Source organism: Pieris napi, chromosome 13 (assembly GCF_905475465.1).
Source record: "Pieris napi chromosome 13, ilPieNapi1.2, whole genome shotgun sequence".
Classification (NCBI taxonomy): Eukaryota; Metazoa; Arthropoda; class Insecta; order Lepidoptera; family Pieridae; genus Pieris; species Pieris napi.
In genome coordinates this window covers 7,056,356-7,078,216 of record NC_062246.1, presented here as the reverse complement: position 1 = coordinate 7,078,216, position 21,861 = coordinate 7,056,356, and the positions used below count along the sequence as shown (strand labels likewise).

The 21,861-nt window shown below is 32.8% G+C and overlaps 2 protein-coding genes across 3 annotated transcripts in view; both read left to right on the top strand.

Moving 5' to 3' along the window:
* Nucleotides 1-210: 210 nt before the first annotated feature.
* LOC125055592 lies at nucleotides 211-18,230 on the top strand. Its single transcript, XM_047658048.1, has 16 exons — nucleotides 211-1,066; nucleotides 1,185-1,312; nucleotides 1,537-1,585; nucleotides 1,658-1,766; nucleotides 2,087-2,164; nucleotides 3,297-3,504; nucleotides 4,787-4,828; nucleotides 4,959-5,004; nucleotides 5,804-5,891; nucleotides 7,377-7,505; nucleotides 8,282-8,440; nucleotides 13,661-14,023; nucleotides 14,392-14,446; nucleotides 15,363-15,588; nucleotides 17,165-17,319; nucleotides 17,833-18,230. Exons 1-16 carry the CDS (start codon nucleotides 936-938, stop codon nucleotides 17,925-17,927), a joined length of 2,061 nt encoding a protein of 686 aa, XP_047514004.1. The 5' UTR covers nucleotides 211-935; the 3' UTR covers nucleotides 17,928-18,230.
* Nucleotides 18,231-19,009: 779 nt separating this feature from the next.
* LOC125055420 (apoptosis-resistant E3 ubiquitin protein ligase 1) overlaps nucleotides 19,010-21,861 on the top strand; it is a 30,316-nt gene continuing 27,464 nt past the window's right edge. Inside the window, exon 1 of one of the 2 annotated variants that reach the window (XM_047657879.1) lies at nucleotides 19,010-19,278. In XM_047657879.1, coding sequence (XP_047513835.1) covers nucleotides 19,095-19,278 — 184 coding nt within the window. In that variant the 5' untranslated portion in view covers nucleotides 19,010-19,094. Of the gene's footprint in view, nucleotides 19,279-20,587; nucleotides 20,902-21,861 lie in introns of those variants that run through there. The other variant, XM_047657880.1, reaches the window with a different exon arrangement.

The window sequence follows — 21,861 nt, the reverse complement described above, 5'->3', positions numbered from 1 at the left end:
TAATCTGACATTCAGCATTGTTTTTGGTAGTGCTCATAAATGCCTAACATAAATAATATATTTATATGTTGAGATGAGACTACTCCTCCATAGATTTTCTTAATCTAGGTTATCATGAGTCATTTAGAAAAATAAGTTTTTGAAAAATCATAAATTATGAGTGCTACTTTGACCTTATTTTACAATAATAATACTGGATATCTTACCCCTTATCACTTAGGGGTTTGAAATATAGATAGTAGCCGATTCTCAGACTTACTAAATATGCATAAAAAATTTCATAATAATCGGTCGAGTCGTTTCGGGAATGTATGGGATGCGAGAATTTTATATATACATATATACAAAAAGATGTTATGTTGACATTTTTAGTAATGAATCTATGGTTAAACGATTTTGTAGGCTTTTCTAGACAAATTTGTTTATTCTTGCTGGAGATGTATGGCGTCGAAATGAATAGATTATTTTTTAATTTCGTTTATGCTAAGGTAATACTAACGCAATTGCTAAAAGAAACGCCTAAGGGATAAAAAACAAAAACGCTGAACCATCAACCAGATCTTAAAATCTTCAAAAAAAAAAGGAAGACGCTATATTTCCATAGACAAATTCAACATCAACATGGTTGCTAAATTTTCCCGCCAAAGTGCAAACAGCAAACGGGCGGGACGCGGGCATCGGTTATCCTTTCTAAACACACTATCTAGTACATATTACAATCTACATACTTCTCAGTTCTTACTCTAACAACTCCCAGTGACAGTGATTGAGAATTAATGTTAATAATATCTATTACATAGAGATTAAAATTTTTATTTCTTTCCTTTGAGTAATTTAATGTTTTTGAGATATAATTTAATTTTTGAGCCTTTCTAATTAATATTTATAATTCAACGGTATTTTTTTGACTAGTATTTTCAATATATAAAAAAGAAATGTTTTACCCCGTCGAATCTTTGAAAAGAGGTGGTAGATTTTATTTATGTTGGGTTGCGGATTCTTGGCCACAACGTTTTCAAGCCATTAATAATCGTCAAATTTGGTCTCAAGATATTCGACGAATATGGTAAGTATCTATTTACATTAGGAGTACCTAATTATTTGCAACATAGGTATACTTTTTTTTTCACTTAAGTACGTAGTGTTCTTAGGTTTTGTTAAACATATATATTTTGTTTTTTCAGTCATGACCTTCAAGAAGTTATATGTCAGGAATCACGTCGTCCATCAAAGAGATTCTCTCTTCGGTTAACATCACAACTTATTCACGGATTAGTACTCTTGTATCATAGAAAAGTAAATGTATTATTTGGTAAGTATTTTAATATCCTAAGATTATTTAAAAAAATACATTGGAGAAGTTATTTTAAAATAACTCTATTGCCCTAATGAAAATTGTAATCTTCTATGCTATCCTTAACAATATAATACTTTTTAACTTGCCCCAATGTGTGTGTATGATTTTCCTGGAATACATTTAATTTTTGATTATTGTATGTTGATTGTTTTATCTGCAGTAACAAGTTTTTGTTTTAGGTGATCTTTGTATGATAGAAGCTCATGCCATGCACAATACTAACAAGAGGTAATAAACTTAGGTTGTCTATATGTATCAGGTGTATGTGCATCATTTAATAAAATTTAAGTATTTTCTTAGGTGTAAATGGGTGGATCAAGTGAGAGTTCATGACCCAAGGTCAGCTCAGATACCCAGACTAGTTATTGAGGAAGTAGGAGATGAAGAACAAGTAGAGGAACTTTTACAAGTACAAAATTTATTTATAGTTTACAAATACATATAGTACCTGTCAACATATAACATGGGGAATAGTGTTTTGATGGAATTAAGTGATTTATAGAATATGAAAATAGGTTGTTTACTGGGGTTTAAAATAATCAAACGCCTTCCATATCTTAGTAGTTCACCGTCCACCAACTCAGTAACATCAATAGTTTTTATAAAATAATTTAAAAAGGCTTTGTTTATAATATTTAAATTAAACATAAAACAAATTGGGATGTACCCTCAGAAATGGAACCAAATTGTGATAATTTTTTTTTTTTTTCAAATGTTAATATTTTACAGAAAACTGGAAATATAGTAGCCTGTGTAGATGATATTACATTGCGAGAACCTACTCTGCCTGAAAATCGACCTATTTATGTAAGTTCTATTATTATAGATATTAAATAAAAAAGATATAAAATTTTGGCACCTATTGAAACTTGATTATCTTAGTTTTGTTGGACAGGGTTTTTTAAAATAGATTAAAGGACAGATAAAGATTGTAGTTTGCTAATATTTAAACTAGTTGTGCCTTCAAACCCCGGATTAACACCATGGAATTTACTTGTATGCAACGGGAACGAAAACCCATTGCTAGGACCCAATATGTCTGCAATTTTTTTTGAAACTTATGTGTTTGCCCCTATGGCCCACTAGGTTCTTTAATCTTTTAAGAATTACAGGGGTGAGAATATTATATTAAAAGGCTAGTGGACCCGACAGAGGTCCTGCATGATATTTCAAGCAATTAGTAAAGCAAAGTATGAAAGTACCGACTGCAGCGCCATCTGGCGGGCTGATTTGTGAATCTAAACCATTCCCAGATCCCCTTCAACACACACAAAAAATTTCATCAAAATCGGTCCAGTCGTTTGAGAGAAGTTCAGTGACATACACACTCACAGAAGAATTATGTATATAAAGATTGACGAAAGAAACCCCGTGAAATTGTGATTAAACTGATGCCATAGCCAAGTCTATAAGTCTTTGATAAATCATGTCACGTGACTACGCGTGTAGCGCCAGAGATTCTGATGACCAATCACAATTAAACGGGCGTTCCGCCGTCGTTTCGTCTGCGTTTTACTTTTCAAAACACAGACGAAATGACTTTGCAATAAAGGAGAAGGTATTGACCCATAGACATAGACTTGCTAACTAAAACGTGAAATAGTAAAGAAATTGACGGCTCATTGGTCTAGTGGTTAGTACCCCTGACTGCGAATCCATGGGTCCCGGGTTCGATCCCCGGCTGAGACAAACATCGATGTGATGAGCATTTGGTGTTGTGCTTAGGTCTTGGGTGTTTAAATATGTATTTATATGTGTTAGGTCTATCTATGTATAATATGTATACGTATATCCGTTGCCTAGTAGCCATAACACAAGCTTCAGCAGCTTAACATGGGACTAGGTCAATTGGTGTGAATTGTCCAATCGAAAAAAAAAAAAAATTACAAGCGAAATTGTCTCTGAATTTCTTGAGAATACTTGTATTACGTTTGTGCAGGATGGCTTCGGTGAAATGCACTTAGAGCTGCCGGTGATAAGTGATAGGACCATCGAATTGATGCTCGGCCCCGATGGAAGTGCGCAACAACAGAGCGTTATAGACCCTTGGGGTCTGTCGCCCGACCGGTTGATCGATCAGTTGAGGGTTGATAAATCTGCACATATGGAAAGGGTCTCGGATTATGACATTTCTCTATTCAATAAAAGTACATATAATTTGGTATTATGGTAACATTTAGTTTAGTTTTGTCTGTGACCGCGATTACCATATTCTAAGTCGTTTCTTAAGTCACAATCATGCTGTCAAATATGGCATACTTCATATAGAAAAAATTGTTTCACAGTTTTTAAAACTAGATTTATGTTTGATGTTATATATTTCTAGAGGCCTAAGGCCTATATTTCACCGGGACGCAACCAGTTGCGTCACAGGGTGTCCGTAAACTGAGTTTGGTACTCGGACAGCAGAGTCGCCACACCACACGACAGTATCAAAATAGACCTTGAAGAGACAGCACTACTGCTGTATGTACGTAGGAAAAAAGAGTTCAAGATAAAAGAAACAGTGGTGGGTTTATTCTTATTAAGCGGATCGCTGTGAGAAATATAATATATCCCAAATTGATGGTCTACTTTGAATTTTGATAGTAAACCTTTCTGTATGCAATTAACAAACAACTAAAATATTACAATAAGCAGTTAAAAAATAAAACATAACCGAGCGACACGTGCTGCATGCAATGAAGTGGGGGCGTCACTGGCGACCGTTTTAAAAAATGGCGATCTACTAAAACTACAAGGTGCCAGTACTTAATAATACCAAACATAAAAATATACTAAAATAAAAAGTAAAAGAGGAAAAACTTTATTTATACACTTATTATCAGTCACTTTTTAATTTTAACAATTCCACACCTTCATTATACCGAGATATTAAAATAATAATAAATATTTACAATAACTTTTATTACAAATAGTCAGTATTCGACTGAGCTAACTGAGCAGATTTAGTGCGTTTGCAGGAAAAACCCTTTGCGATTTCCGAATCATAAAACATTTTGCTGAATAAAACGCTGAGATGATCCATGGCCCGAAATTATGTTATGTTCTGCCAAAGCTAAAATATAAGCTCTGCTTTTCTTACTTCTTCAGATATAGGCTCTTTCCTTTAAAATCATTTATAATCGATCTGAAAATAAACAGGATTAATTTTCCTATCGTAAAAAAAAGGCGACTGGTTGCGCCGCCGTGGTATCCCGGTGAAATATAGGCTTAAGTGTCAGCTTTTAAATGGGCGCGAGTCCATTTGGGGATACAATTTTTTAACGAGATTTGACAGTTAAGAGTTGACTTAGTTCGCACTTGGACGTTTTTCACTGGAGTCGACTAAAAACCACAGAATATTTCAAAAACATTTTCTTTTAATTTTGCTTTAATTTTCGTGTAATTTTGTTTCTGTCATATTAAAGCTATTTCATATATTTATAGCCACCGGAGCCGAACTACAAGCCCCTGGTGACTTTGGTAAAGGTAACTAAATTTTTTGTATTTAAACCTGCCAATTGCTTTCTGGGAAGTCTCGACAACCAGTTCAAGATATTTAAAATAAAATCAACTATCCTGACTTATCGTTTTATCGACGTTTTGTGTTTTTCCCCAGAAATTCCCGATATCCAGTTACCCGAAATACCCGATCCCCAAGAAATGTTAGTTCAACATTATTTTCAAGTATAGCTAGTGTTTATGTAGATGTTTACTTTCCTAGATTACTCTATGTAATCATGTATGTAAGGAGACAAATAAGTAGACTTTTGTTCGTAGTAGAGCCTCCTAGGCAGGAGCCTATAGGAAAATATATAAATAGGAATTTCAGATTGATAGGTACCAAGTGCTGATGATCCATATGCCTTAAATTGTCAGTAAAACAGACGTAGAGGTACTCCCCCCCTACCTTATATTTACCCGCTACCTTGCATTGATTTATTAAAATATTTTGAAAATGATGTGTTACTTACGCATTAAGTAGAATTGGAATGAGCAAATGTTTCAAATCGGTCCAGTGCAGTGGTGAGTTTATTAGAAGGAATTTCGATTAAGGTAAGGTGTGTTGGAAATAAATTCTGAACACCATAGTCTAGGTTGCTGCATAGTAAAATAAGTACTACGAATATTATACAAGGAATACAATTGTTTACATAATATTCTTTAAATTGTTTAACATTCCCAAAATAATTTTTTGTTTGTAAAATCAAGAATTAGCTATACAAAATAAGAATAAGTTGCCCCAATCTTGTTAAATACGATGTACGCAACTCTATATATTATGTTACGTAATAGCGAACTATATTTCGTCCTATCCCAAATCCTGTATTTTAGTCATGATGTATTAAATCCAATACGTAATTTAAATGCAGCACTACGCACTATGCAACTATTTAACCGCATGTCATTGTTCTTGTTCGGGTAAAAAAGATATCTTTAATCAGCTTAATAATTTTACTACAGACAATTGGAAATAGTCCCACATGAGACTGAAAACCGAAATATGCCAATGGAGATTGAACATATTTCATTAGAAGAAATTCCGATCGAGGTGAGTTTTTAATTATGGCTTCTTTTGTAGTATTTTTAAATAATGTGTCCAATCAAACATTCTGAATAATGGAATCGTGTGACGTGAATTTAATTTTTTAACATATATGTAATACACTGCCTACGTTAAACAAAAGCGCCGGTATATCTAAGAGGCGTTTAACGTTTTATGTCTTGCAATACCATATGGATTTGTATTATTGGTTAGGGGCCATCCATAAAGTACGTCACACGAATTTTAGGACTTTTGAACCCCTCCCCCCGTCCTTGTCACAGGTTGTCACATTTTTATAACCCCCCATATGATGTGACGTCACACATTTTTAAATTTATCTTCAAATACCAATACCATTCAAAATTCTCGTGAATTTGAGTATCTCACTTGCATTACAACGCCGCTCTAGAAGTTAAATGACGTTGCATGAGAGATTATCGCATAGCGAGAATGCTAAATTATTAATAAATATAGATCAAGTTCAAATTTTTAATTCACATCTAAACTTAGCGTTTTAGTATTTTAAATTTTAACATGTGACGTCACAAAAGTATTGACTCCCCCCCCATGCCCCTTGTCACACGTTGTCACACTTCGGTGATACCCTCCCTCCCCATTAACGTATGACGTACTTTATGGATGGCCCCTTAAGTATTGTGGCTATATGAAATTTATTGTTGTGTCTATTCTTCGTCTTATTTTTTGTGTAGTGTGGTGTAATTGTAGACCGTCGGTGCTAATCAAATTACAAAACTATGATAAAAGCTGTCTATGATTCTGAATATGACTAAACGCGGAATATGTCTTCTATGTCAAAATCCAATACGTTTTTGAAGTGTAGCACAGAAGGCTTTCTTAACAAACAATTTAAATGTAATGGACGTAGAAATGGGTATGCCCCATGCCCAGTGAGAGTTTGATTTTGCCTTTTTTAATAAATTTAAAGAAAAAATACAGGTATGACTCTATAATATTAGTGTTATAATTTGTAACTACCGTCACGTTTATATACGATTTCAATGTTCTAAAAAAATATTTTATTTTATCTCTACTCGGTTTTAAAATTAAGTTAAACAAGACTACTAATAACTTTTGTTTATTAATTACTAGTCGTAATTGCTACGTGTACCAAATTTTAAACTATAATGAATCATTTATGATTTTTACGGTGATCTCCTTTCGATTTAGAAATTGGGTGTTAATCGATTTTCAAGTTTTTTTTATATATAATAGGGGGGGGGGGGCAAACGAGCTTGCGGGACGACCAAAAAGGGCAGCATTTGCAGCCCATAGACACCCATGTTTAGTGGGTGCGTTGCCGGCCTTTTAGGGAGGAGTACACTCGATTTTTAAACATTTGGAGGTCGTATCTCTGAGGGAAGACCCTCACCGGGAGTCGATTCCACAGTTCGCTAGTTTGCAAAAGAAAATAAATATTAAGTAAACAATTTTTCACGCGAATAAATATAGCATATAGTAAATATTTTCTAGGAATACCAAGCTCGGCAACACACAAGGAAACGCAAGCGCAATGTAATGAAGATAGATGAAAGTTTGGAGCTAGAAAAAGAGTACATGCGGTCTCGTATTAACGATGTTACAGTAGAACAGCGCTGCCAGGTATATAATAGTCTGGGGTTTGGGACATTTTGTGAGCTTCGATAGGTTTCTAGGTTGTAATTTTCTCATATCAATATTAACCAGACAACAAATTTCGAAATTGAAAATTTTGGTTTAATGAATATTTAACGGGAAGTTCGATTGGGCAAGGCTTTTTGACGCGTTTTTCAACGCGCCTAAAGAAGTATAACTTAACTCACAAAATTAACAGAATGAAGTTGCCCACGGAAGATGCTACAACATTGGACATAATTTAAAAACAACATTCAAATAATAATAGAATTTATGTTACACTTAATGTAAGAGAATAATAATAAATATTTATTTATTTAATTTTTCAAATGTAAACTGAACTTTATTGACTATAATGACTCCTTTTCCAGTCTTTGATTATTTAATTGTAATTAATTATTTGCATGCAATCAAAAACTATTTTTAATAATGCAAAAGAAGTATAACTTCTTACGCGCGTACATAAGTACACGCACCCTTTTTTTTTAACGGAAAGATCAAGAAATGTACGTGTAGTTGTCTCCCTCATGGCCTGAGTTTTTGAAACTTGCGCTGTTTCAGTTAACCTCATATAGAACGAATTTTTGTGGGAACATTTTTTCATCGTAACATTACCACATATTCGTGGTTAATTTTTACGTCCCGAAATTACAAACCGCTGGGAAGCGAACTCACGATAGCCTGGTTCAAAACATAACGCGTGAATAACAGCCACGAAGGCGTTTCAAGCATCCATGAATTTTAACTCCAGGATTACTATTTAGGACCCGGCCTCCGATATATTACGAAGAGAAGTGTCCGTCCGACAAATGTTACACCGTCCGACATGCGCGGGCGCACGCATTACGCATAATCTAGGACTGAAAATCAGAAAAATGTACTTGAACAGGCTTTGCAAGTTAGAGAGATGTGATGTGCCTGAGGTAAGATTTTTAATATAATTAAATAGTCTAATGGTAGCCAAACAAACATGCCAAAAATTGGCGCTACGTCCTCTATTCCTGACACCTTCTAACCCAACAGTGCACTATTGATACATTTAATCATAGTGCACTTTCAATTATTCCCTTTCTCTCAGTGGTTACTCAAAATATAAGAAGCATCCATAAAACATCGAATATTGACGACTTGGACATAAATATATCAACATTTAACATAAATATCGACGCAATAGTTCTAACTCAATGTAGAATAAACCCTGACAAACCACTCCCTCAAAAACATAATTATGTGACATATAATAGCACGAGAAAGGTTAACCAAAATGATGGTGTTGTAGTCTTCGTGAGAGAATCAATCGAGCACAGAGTCAAAGAAATACATCTACGAGGAGCATCATGTCTTGAAATAACTTTCCCGACATGTGCTGAAAGACAAACATTGATTTGTATCTATCGCCCATCAGGGGATAAAAACATTGAAAAATTTATTGATTCATTGGATAAATACCTCATGTTACCTCATTTAAAAACAAATGTGATACTTACTGGGGATATCAACATAAATATAATCATAGTCTCCTACCCGGTCATAACTTCGACACGAGGATAAATAGCTGTCTAGATCACATTATGACTAACTTGGATTCTAGTCACTATTCTGCATCAATAGCAGTGCTAGATACTACAATCACGGATCATAAAATGACAGTTGTTTATGTTTATTATTTTAAAAAACATAATTCAGCACCTGAAACTAAATTAATGACTAATTACGATAAAGCACTAAAAACCCTTGAATCAAACTATGATCCAACTATCCTAAACACTGAAGATCCTAATGTTCTAACAAACCGACTTATAACATTAATAACTAATTCCATAAAAATAAATACAATCATTATAAAAATTCCTAGTAGCAAAAAACTAATAAAACCCTGGATAACACCAGGTATTCTTAGATGTATAAAACATAGAATTAATCTACAAAAAAAACTGAGACTCGATGAACATAATGACGTACTGAAGATTACATACCGACGGTATCGTAATTACTGTAATAATTTAATTAAAAAGTGAAAAAATGAATATGAAAGGCAGTTACTGAATAATTCAAAGGATAGTAATAAATCATTATGGAAATGTATCAAAAATATTGCAAACCTAAATAAACACAAACAGAAAAATATTGAACTTACTAATTTAAAATCTACAGGCATTGAATCTGCAAACTTATATAAAAAAAATTTTCAACAACGTAGGCAAATCCTTGGCACAGGGTATCTCTAGTGATCCTCAATCTTTAAGGAATTATCTTAACAAGCTCCCTATCCAATTCAACACAATCGGAGTTATAGAACCGGATTCGGTAGAGATAGAAGTTTTTATAAATAATCTTAAATCCGATTCAGCATCAGGTTATGATAACATCCCTACGAGATTTATAAAAATGGCAAAAAATATTACTATTCCCGTAATTACTAAAATTTGTATTCTATCACTATCATCTGGGGTATTCCCTCAATCACTGAAATGCTCAATAATACACACGGTGCATAAAGGTGGTAATAAAGAAGATATAAATAACTATCGACCCATTTCAGTCCTTCCAGTAATTTCCAAAATCCTTGAAAAACTTATAAATAACCGTTTACTTAACTATCTTAACAACTATGGCATATTGTCCGAATCATAGTATGGTTTTCGTGCGGGTATTAGTGCTGAGGACGCTATTCGAGATCTAACTGGTAAAATTACAAAAACGATCGACAGTAAACAAAAGGCATTATGTATTTTCTTGGATCTTAAAAAGGCCTTTGATACTGTTTCTGTACCTATCTTGTTACGAAAGCTGGAAATAATAGGTATCCGAGATTCATTCCTAAAACTTCTTACCGACTATCTTCGAAACCGTACCCAACGAGTTAGAGTTTGTGGTGATGTCCTCAGCTCTGACGAGTTCACTACAAATTTTGGCATTCCACAGGGCAGTGTCCTCGGCCCAACATTATTTTTAGTTTACATAAACGACCTTACAAATCTCCATCTTTTCAATGGACAAGTATTTGGCTATGCCGACGACACTGGCTTGCTCTTTTACGGAAAAAACTGGGCTGAAACTTTCAATTACGCTGAATTGGGATTGAACACTGTTATTCAATGGCTAAGAATTAACTTGCTGTCACTCAATTTAAGTAAAACAAATTATGTCCCGTTTTCTATACGAAATTCGTCGCAACCAAATATTGTTTTAAAAATAAAGGCTCATGTATGCGATGTACCTCAAGATTGTACGTGTCCCGAGATCGAGAGAGTTAACACCACAAAATATCTAGGAGTTATTATAGATAGGAATTTAAACTGGTACCCTCAAATCGATGTAGTAGCTAAACGTGCTAGGAAGCTGATCTGGATTTTTAAACGCCTTCGTAACATTTGTGATTTACAGCTTATTATGTATATCTACAAAACCTTAGTACCGTCTATTCTTCTATATTGTATAAGTATATGGGGCGGCACATTTAAGTCAAAATTTGTGAGCATTGAACGTGCGCAGAGAAGTATCTTGAAAATAATGCTTTGCAAGAGTAAACTATATTCCACAGAAAAACTCTATAAAGATTCAGATCTCCTAACAGTTAGGCAACTATACATACTACAATGCATTAGTCTAGTCGACAAGTTGAAAATGGAACAAAAGGAGGAAATTTCCAATAAAAAATTCCGAACTCCCGGAACTATATCTCCATTATTTATAATTTTAATTTAACGCTGAAAATAGGTCTGCGGGTGACATTTTTAGGATTCGCGCGTGGCGTCAAAAGCGAGTACGGCACATTAATTAATTTATTTAAGGTATAGAATATTTTTTTTTAAATTTGAAAAAATTGTGGTGTGTTCTGAACACTATAATTAATTTATTCCCGTTGAAAATTTTACTTAAAGTTAAATAATTGTTAACTAACGAAATTTTCTCGAACGACCGACGGAACGACGGAATTTTTTATTGGAAATTTTCTCCTCTTTCAGAATCTTTATTTGAAATTTCTTAAATATTAATAGTTTATTAAATATTGGCAAAAAACTAAATGCCATTTTTTTTTCATCTTTAATTGTCTATAACTTTTGCAATTTTTTATGTGCTAATACACGCTTTTAGCACATTTTTCTAAACGTCATTCCGGATCCAATGAGCTATCGCACATAATTTTAAGAGCAATATCTCTATTTTGTTCCATTTTCAACTTGTCGACTAGACTACATACTTAAAGTCCACAAAAATATCCCGTTTGACATATCTATATTAAGCAAAAGAAATCACTCATATATAATAAAATCTCAAACTGTGTGTACAACTTTTGCCTCGAAACAATTTACGACCCAATCTACAAGAATGTACAACAAAATAAACAAAACCCTAAATATATACATTTTTGTTTTTTTTGTTTTTTTGATATACCCTATGAATTATGATGTTTAAAGAGTGTAAAAAATCAGTAACTACGTGGCTAAAAACATTAAATTTTCAACAAACTGAAGATCTATTTGTAGAAGTTGAATAAATAAATATATATTAAAAATCAAAACAAATGACAAAGTTCAATAACAATTATTTTATCTTACATGAGTACAAAAAAAAAAACTACTCTATAATAACTACGTTAGTATTTATACTAAATATTTTTATTCCGACCTATCGTTATCTATAGGTAGGTACACTTTATGCAGTTAATATAATTTTTATTATATAATATGTGACCATGACATGTATAATATATTATATTTGATATACTCGTGATGATTTAAAAAAAAAAGGGTGTGCTAATTATTCGTTCTTACATATTATTGTGTATATTGTTCATACCTTATTTTATTATGTATATTGTTCAATATTAATTCGGTCTTATGTAGTATTATAATATCGTAGCCATTCGATTCAGTTAGGTTACTTCCCGCATAAAATTATTATAATTCTTTAAAGTATTCTATACTTTATGTGGTCGCATCATCCGGCTGATAAGAGACATGCTACGCTGTACTAACCTGCACTGGTCACGACATACGGACTACACTCGTCTGAGTTGCACTACAGTTACACTCATGTCTCACTCACATAATCAAAAGAAAGACGATGGTGTGATTGATTTTAATCTACCTCACTTGTTTAGTTATTACGATTTAATATCAACAATCGCCAGTAGTTTGGTTTTTCAAGTATGTAATATAATTAATTAACTATTTAAGTAACTTTACTGATTTGCTTTGTTAAGTAGATTAAGTTTTAACATATAGGAAAGAGCGTTCATCCCTAATACAGGTTCTTGAACTTAAAAGGGATGTACTAAAATATAGATTTAAGACTATTTACTTAATAAAGAAATTTTTGTTTTGTTTTGTTTGTTTGTTAGTATGTTAATTTTATTTGTCTTTTAAATAAATGTAATATATTACGAAACTTAGTTCCTGTTAACTTTACCAACAGTAAAAGCGCAGACGTTAAGAAAAATGTCATTTTTATTTTCATACATTAATAAATTTTAACATTTACGAATATTTACTTTAGGATATTAATTATGGTGGATTAACACATTTATATTCTATAAAAATGTTGTATCAATGTAACATTGTTTCATAAATTACTTTTAGTAGTCACAAAAATCAACTTCTTCGCAAGTACAGGTATTTTTTACTAGAGAAGAAAGATTTCTATGGTTGGTTTTTTTTTATGTTGTAACATAGGCAATATTTATTTCAATAATATTTTAAAAAATGTCACCGCGCGGAACCGGGAAAGGCCCCAGTAGGTATAAAGGTTTACCTCGCGCCATCCCTCGTTGCAAGACTAGGTGTCAGTCGATACCAACTCCGGGGAAATAAATACAGATAATACAACTTTTTCTACATCTGTGATACTTTTTGACATTCAACACCTTTTGTCTTCAGTCACCGTGACCACGCACGCTGTAAAGCACGCGAAACGTCGGTTTAATTTAAAATTATGTAAAATAATTGTAAATTTATAATACATAACTTCAGTTATGCCCGCCAGTTGCTCTCCTTTTTATTTAATTATCTCAATTGTACTATATTAATGTATATGCAACGAAGTGTTAATAAATAATAAATAAATAAATAACTTCAATCCGTTAAAAAAAATTTTACTTTAAAAGACTAGGTATCTTAATTCTTTTTACCTACTTTCAGGTACCAATGATACAAAGGCAACATCAGGATACAAGGATGATAGTAGAAGAAACTGAAGGCCCTATACTAGCGCCTGTGATCGAAGAACCACATATACTTGGTCGAGAACAGGCAATTCTTGATGCCGATGGATCTGTTAATATTTCTGCGGTTGCACCAAATGTTTCTGGTCTTGAACCAAACGTTTCCGCTCTTGGACCAAATGTTTCCGCTCTGGGACCAAATGTTTCTGGCTTTGAACCAAATGTTTCCGCTCTTGACCCGAATGCTTCAACTGCTGGAAGAAATGTGGAGGAAATTCAAGATGTGTCACTTTTACCCACTCAAAAGATATCGGAAATGCAAGTCCCAGAACTACCTGCGGTAAGTTTTTACTCAAAATGTGTTTGTTTTTATCTACTAATGGGGCATGGGACTGATATGCCCGTTAGCAGTAGACTTATACTGGCGACATTTTGATTTTAGGGCACGTAATGTTTCTTCTGGTATACATTTAAAAATCTTTTTTTCCTCCGCGAATGGACCCTAGGCAACTCTGAGCCGAATAATTAACTACGCGATTGTTGTCAATGTGTTAAACGTATATGCTTAAAGGAATTTTTGGTAAATAATATGAAATTTAAATCATGCTTCCCAATGAAGCTTTGGGAATTGACTTAATTTGAGAATGAACGAATAAAAATGAATTTTTTTCGCGTCGCGACAACAATATAGGTTATTTTTTGTTACAGCCTAAAAGACGTCGAACGGTGGGTACAAATGAAGCAAGGTTCATGATACATACAGGTACATTCATAATCTTAAGTAATTAATACTTATTAATTAATAAATAGGGTTATCTTAAAATATATATATTACGCGTCACGTTGTTTTTCCGCTATGGACTCCTAAACTACTTAACCGATTTCAATTATATTTGCACACCGTGTGCAGTTTGATCTAAATTAAAAGATAGGATACATATATATAATTCTATTGTACGTTTGTATGTCACTGAGCTCCTTTCAAACGGCTGGACCGATTTGAATGATTTGTATGCGTTTGGATGGTTTATATTCACAAATCAGCCCGGCACATGGCGCTGCAGTCGGTACTTTCATACTTTGTTTAATATCCTAATCGCTTGAAATAGCATGCAGGACGTCTGTCGGGTCCGCTAGTATGTATATTTTTTCAAATATTATTTATGAAAATTAAACAGAATACAATAAATAAAACATAAATTTTTTTGGTACCTTCATTATACATGTCCAGAAATGCGTGCATACAAAAAAACCTCAATCTCAAAAAACTACTGAATTTTAATGAAACTTGGCCTGTTTGTCTATGTTGAAACATCCCAGAATTTTGTTAAAACTTATCCATAAATTTATTATCATTCAATTAATTATTGTTTATATTAAAACAGTTTTATAGTAAAACGTGAGAAACTCCTGTTTACTAGAACGTCAATCTTAAATCTACTTTCAAGAGCTGTCAAACCATTTACGGTATGAGGTTTGACATATTAGACAGCGCTCAAGACAAGATTTTAACTTGAGATATCAATTAGAATATGGACCTTAAATAGATAATTTAATTCAAATATCACATACATTTCAAACTGAAATCCTTTTTTGAAGTCGGTGAAGAATATATGACGATTTTTACTATTGAATATAAAAGTTACAAACGATTTATTTCAACGTCTAATATTTTTCAGAAAACAAAGAGAACCAACCTCCCAACAAACAATGGGACCATCTCTCTGAAATGCTCCAAGAAGCTGGCATTTCCGATATACCTGAAAATCTACCGGAAAGGGAAGTTGAGAATAGTCAAAGGAAAAAATCCAGAGAGAACAGTGAAACTCCTTTAGGAAGCCTCGATAGGACAAAGGTGTCTTTGGGAGATACTGACAGCTGCACGGATTCACAGAAGGAGATAAAGTAAGACTTGAGCTAAAAAGAGCCATAAAAAAGGGCGCGTGTACTTATGTACACGCGTAAGAAGTTATACTTCTTTGGCATTATTAAAAATAGTTTTTGATTGCAAGCAAATAATTAATTATAATTAAATAATCAAAGACTGGAAAAGGAGTCATTATAGTAAATAAAGTACAGTTTGTATTTGAAAAATTAAATAAATAAATATTATTATTCTCTTACATTAAGTGTAACATAAATTCTATTATGATTCGAATGTTGTTTTTAAGTTATGTCCAATGCCGTAGCATTTTCCGTGGGCGACTTCATTCTGTTAATTTTGTGTCACAGTGCGCGCGCATCGTAAAATTTCACTCTCATCAATTTTTCATAACGCGCCTAAAGAAGTATAACTTCAAAATATGTCAGCCCTACATTGAGCTTGTACAGCACAACTTGATAGGTCACTATTTTTATAGCACCTAGTGTTAAGTTATACACTTAAACGGCTCGTATGCGTTGCCGGTCTATTAAGAATATAATAAACATTTCTTGAAGGGTTTATGGTTAGCTAGTTCTTCTTAGTGGTCCACTAGGGTTCTTAAAATTGGCTAAATTGTGTAATGACATTGAAATCTCAAGAAGGAAGATCAGATCCTTCAAGAAAAGAGGAGAGCTGAGCAACGCGCTCGCGAACCTCCTGGCATTGAGTGTCCATGGGCGGCGGTATCACTTAACATCAGGTGAGCCTCCTGCCCGTTTGCCCCCTGATCTAAAAAAAAAAGTGCACGCGTAATTTTCGTATTTTGCCTTGACAAATAATGCTCATGTCTTTGGGCAGACTTAGGTTAGTACACAGATTATAGTTATTCTCCTTGGTGGCTAGCCTTAAGCCACCGGGACCCTTTAAGAAAGACAGGCTAAAGTTAGACCAGCGCCACTGCTCTGTACCGATCCCAATAATAAGCTTTAGCCATCGCTTTTTGTATCTTTTGGTATCACTTCCGCTATTTCAAGATTTAAAAAATATAGCTCTCTTAATACATAAGAATTTAATTTTTTAAACCTAAATAGTCCATTGAATTGTTACATTTATTGGTCCTTTTTATTTTTTGTTTTTTAAATATATTTTAAATAAATTTTTTTCTCTTTCTGAAGATTTTCGCTTATAACTTTTTTATATATAGTTCTACGTCAAAAAGTTACTGGACCAAAGTTGTAGAGAATTTAATTTGCAACAAAAAATGTATACACATTTTTTTTATCAAATAAATAGTTTAAGAGATCTATCGTAAATACCATTTCAACCCCTATTTCCAAGATGGCGGCCGTGGGACAAGGGTGGCGACTCCACAAACTTGTTTTTCGCTTTACACTGACCCCCCCACATCAAAAAAATAAAATTGCGTCCTCTAAAAAACGCAACCCCAAATGTAACTTTTCAATGGACTAAAAGTAAATTCACTTTAAGTTTATTGATATAAAATAACGAACAGGATTATGAAAGGGTGTTGCGTAAAAAAACTTGATATTTGACATAATTCTTTGTTTCCTCGGTGATCGATTGAAGATTTAAAAGTAATATTACCAAACTTTTCAGAGAAAATTGGGGAACATTCAACACTATGGTCAGAATATTCCAATGTAAAGATGCGAGATGTGATCCTCTTAATATGATGGTACTTCTCGCGCGGGGTCCTGCTTTACCCGGACATGGCCGGCTAACCGCCGCTAAATGCTTTAGCTCGTTATTGAGTTAGTATAAACAAAGACAATTATTTATTTGTATTTGGTATAATCCCATTTATTGCTTGGCTTTATTTGAAACATCATGTAAATAAATAGTTTGCACTAACAATTTATCAAATTTACATGCACCTTAAGAAACTAATAATCTAAATAAAAAATATGGCTTGTTGAACATGCAGTAAGCAATCCTTATCTTTGGTTTGAATCCAAAAGTAAAGTAATATAAAAGAGTAATTTGATATATACCCCACTAGAACCACCGGCAAATTTAATTTAATTTTCAAAACAGCATTAATATGCGCATTTTACTTTAGAATGTGTGGACAATCTTTTTGTTTTTTTTTTAAATTTATTTCGTGTTATTGTCACCTTAAAAATAGGCTACATTATTTTCTTATTGCCATATTTTAGAATCTTAACATTTTTTAAAATAGTATCACCAACATTACCCAAATGTACCCATAATAAATTTTAAAATTTATTATGAGTACTTAATCTATCTATCTCTCATCTTTTCAGAATTGAAACAACATGGATTCATAAGCATTGAGAAAAATCCTGTTACGCTAGAAATAGTCAATATCAATCTAGGACCCAGATTCGACAGTCCTTGATTATTATATCAAATGTTTAATTCTTTTTGTATTTTTTTTATTATGGTAGAAACCACTGAAATGTAACCTAGGTGAATATAAATAACATTTGTTTGTTACTTTGCCTTGTTAATAGGTCAACGGTGGATATTTTATTAATTGTCGTATTTTATATCTTGAATTCCTGGGGGCCTTCATTCGAGAGAGTTATAAGTTATACTTATGTACATATTTTTGATATGGTTGGGAAAACCATTTTTTGTTAAAGTGTTTTTATACGTGTCTGTTACATGTTCTATATAAATATATTAAGGTTACTGAATATATTAGTTTTTTATTATTATGGTAGAAACCACTGAAATGTAACCTAGGTGAATATAAATAACATTTGTTTGTTACTTTGCCTTGTTAATAGGTCAACGGTGGATATTTTATTAATTGTCGTATTTTATATCTTGAATTCCTGGGGGCCTTCATTCGAGAGAGTTATAAGTTATACTTATGTACATATTTTTGATATGGTTGGGAAAACCATTTTTTGTTAAAGTGTTTTTATACGTGTCTGTTACATGTTCTATATAAATATATTAAGGTTACTGAATATATTAGTTTTTTATTTAAAACCGAAAATAATTTTAAGAACTTTCTATACCTACGTAAAAAGAAGTATCAAAATACAAGCTATATAAATCTTAATTATTTGGCGTTAAGATCCATCCATTGTTGCATCTTATAAATTTAATTCAGACATTGTAACTAAGACATTAATAGTCTACTAAATGCTGAAACGAATGGGGAATTTTGTTCCAAAAGAGAACCTGGGATAAAACTGCGCATGTGCCAAACCAGGCGTTGGCCGTTGCCTGCCATCGATATTAAATAATATATAAATTTGTATCGCGATACAGAGATGGCGCCACTCATAATATGCGCTAGCAAAAATAATGAAATTGATATTTTGGTGACACAAATTACTTGGATTTTGTAGTTAGTCTTAACATTGAAAAAAAAATACATTGTGCTCTGGCGACTGGCACTGACTTTACATTTTACAAGTTGTCATTTCAGTGTTAATTGTTATCTGTGTTTGTCAAATAAGAGATGATGGGTCAGCGAGCGAGCGTGCGTGTTTATTAACACGGAATATTTGTTTAATTGTGATTTAGCTGGTTAATTTAATTATTATGAATGAACATCATAAAAATGCTAAAGCAATATTTAAGAACATTACTATTTATGTTTACTGTTATATACGCGATAGTAATCGGCAAGACAGATATATTAAACGAATTTATTGAAGAAAGTGCCCAAGTTGACGAGTGGCTTGAACAGAGTGATTTGGGAGAATATAAAAAGTTGTTTAGAGATTATGGTATGTATAAATATTATTCCTTTATTTATATAAGAAAATTCAGGAATTTCATTTAGGATTTTTCAAGAAACTAAAATACAATTTCATGGTTAAGAAAATTAGATAATTTATTTTATAAGGACTAGTCAAATATTTTGTAAATTAAGTCATATACGTTAACAAAAATCACTATATATATATATATATATATATATAATCAAGTCCTATCTATTTATATGTTTTAAATAGTGCTTGTGCTTACCATTTATAACTTAAGGTTAAAAAAATTGGTTGTAGGGTTATGTTTTTTTAAATAATTGTGATTTCATGCTAGATATTACCATGTTCAACTAAACAACCAAAACTTATATTATATGAAGTAGTATAAATATGTAAATTTAATATGATGGGATGGCAGATTGTTTCACAGTAAATAGTTAGGTAGTATCCTTACCCACTATCATTACACTAAGTCCTATTATTCATATATTTGCCATGTCCCTGCTTCTGTTTGAGTTAATCTGCTGTTAAGCGTAGCTTACTGTTACTAACATTGCTAGGAATTAGCATATAACTTGGGGGCCCTGGTTCCTGGTTCAGTGGACTCAATAACTCGATATCTTGGGATGGGAAATGTAGGATTCTGGGATAGGTTACCCTAGTACGCACAACGGACCAATTACGAGTCTAATTGCGGAGAAAGGAGTCCTACTACCCTAACCCTAACCCTACCCTAGGTTACCCTACTCTGTATTATTCCCCGCCTATGTTGGTTTAACTCAGGATTGAAAAATATTAATGTTATTTTTATTTTTTGTATGTCCTTCAATAATACTATTTACTGATTTATTAAGGTTCTGACATATCTCAAAACCTAAATATTATCTAATTAACAACTTCAATTTAATAAAAATATTTAAAATGAAAAATTGTATATATAATATATACAACATAATTTGGTTATTTTAAGTTTAAATAAATTTTATGTAGTTTAAAATAAGTTTTCGAGATAAGAATTGGGATTGTTTGAAAAACAAACATACTTTTAGGAAAAAATTCCTAAATAACATAACTATATTTACATATATATTATTATAACTTATATAGGTATATAGGTAACTATTTCACTGTACAATACATGATTTGGATGGATATATGTATGTGAAATAGTTCAGAGCGCAATATAACACGATGATGTTATAGCGTGTGACGTCACCCACCACCCACAACCACAAACCCCCAAACAAAGATAAGAGGAGGTAAGAGGGTATTCGGTACCGACCGCCGCGGCCACCCGCCGCCCAGGGCAAACCCCAGTCGCGCTCCAACCGTTGCGGCGCGCGCATACCAGGTTCTTCTGTTCGTCGTGTACATCAAATATGACCGATTTTAATTATTTTCTAATGAAAAACATTTACTTGACAACAACAAACTAATAAAGACATAAACCTTACCAATTAAACAAAGTTTTCAGTAACATTATTTAAGCTAATTAAATTCGTTCTTTCTATCGAAAGTGGACATAATTTATATACATAATGTGGCAATTCGAAGATTCGGAAATTTGTTCTATTGGAATGATTCATCCATCTCACAGTCGGCATTCAGGATTGTCGATATTATCCAGCGTCTCACAGTTTTCAGGTAACCCTTTGTTAATATCATGTACTTATAAACTTTGATCTCAAAACGACAAAGAATTTGCAAACTTTACTCCAGCTGGTCAATAACAGCTGTTGTGTAAAAATTTAGGGTTGCTTCAAAGTTCTGGAACCGTCTTGGGCCTTAATGAATATCCTTATAGGTTTCGTATACCAAAAAATGTTACAGGTATGGGGATCAAAAGTAATTTAATATGTAACTGTATTTCTAAATCTATATATATAAAAATGAAACCCGTTTTCCGTTGTCACGACATAACATGAAAACGGCTTGACCGATTTGTCTGATTTTTTTTTATAATATTCCTTGAACTACGGGGATGGTTCTTACGGAGAAAAAAATTAAAAAAAATGAGTGAAAAAGTCTAAAAACAACACTTATCTATATTCCCATACTAAATATTCGTAATAATACTTAAAAGTCAATTTGAACTTTAAAACCATAACATAAAGTTCAAATGTTAGTGGAGGGGTTCCGGGAAGGTAATTTTTTTTTTGACATAATCTATTTGTTGTCTTATCAACTTTCTTTTTTTTATCTTACTAGCTAGACCGGTGTCCCGAATAGCAGAATAAGTATTTAAAAAAAATAAAGAATCGACTGTTAGGCGGTACGATGTTCGCCAGGCCAGCTAGTATATTATAAAGTTTAAATGAAACCTCAGAAGTTGTTGTGGTTTGTGAAAAACTAAAAGAAGTCGTTTTCAAGTGCGATTAAGTGGGGTCAAGTAGGTCTCTATTTTCTGAAAGCTCTGCTGCTACGCGGATGCGACACCGGATCTTAGTTTCGTCATTATTACTCTGTGCCATTATAAGTGTTTTGTCATAGACGTCCTATTTACGTAAAAATCTATCTTTCATTTATTGGAGATGCGTGAACGATGTAAAATTTGACTAAAGAACCTTTTTATAGCTAAATTAATTTGAATTAAAAAAATATATA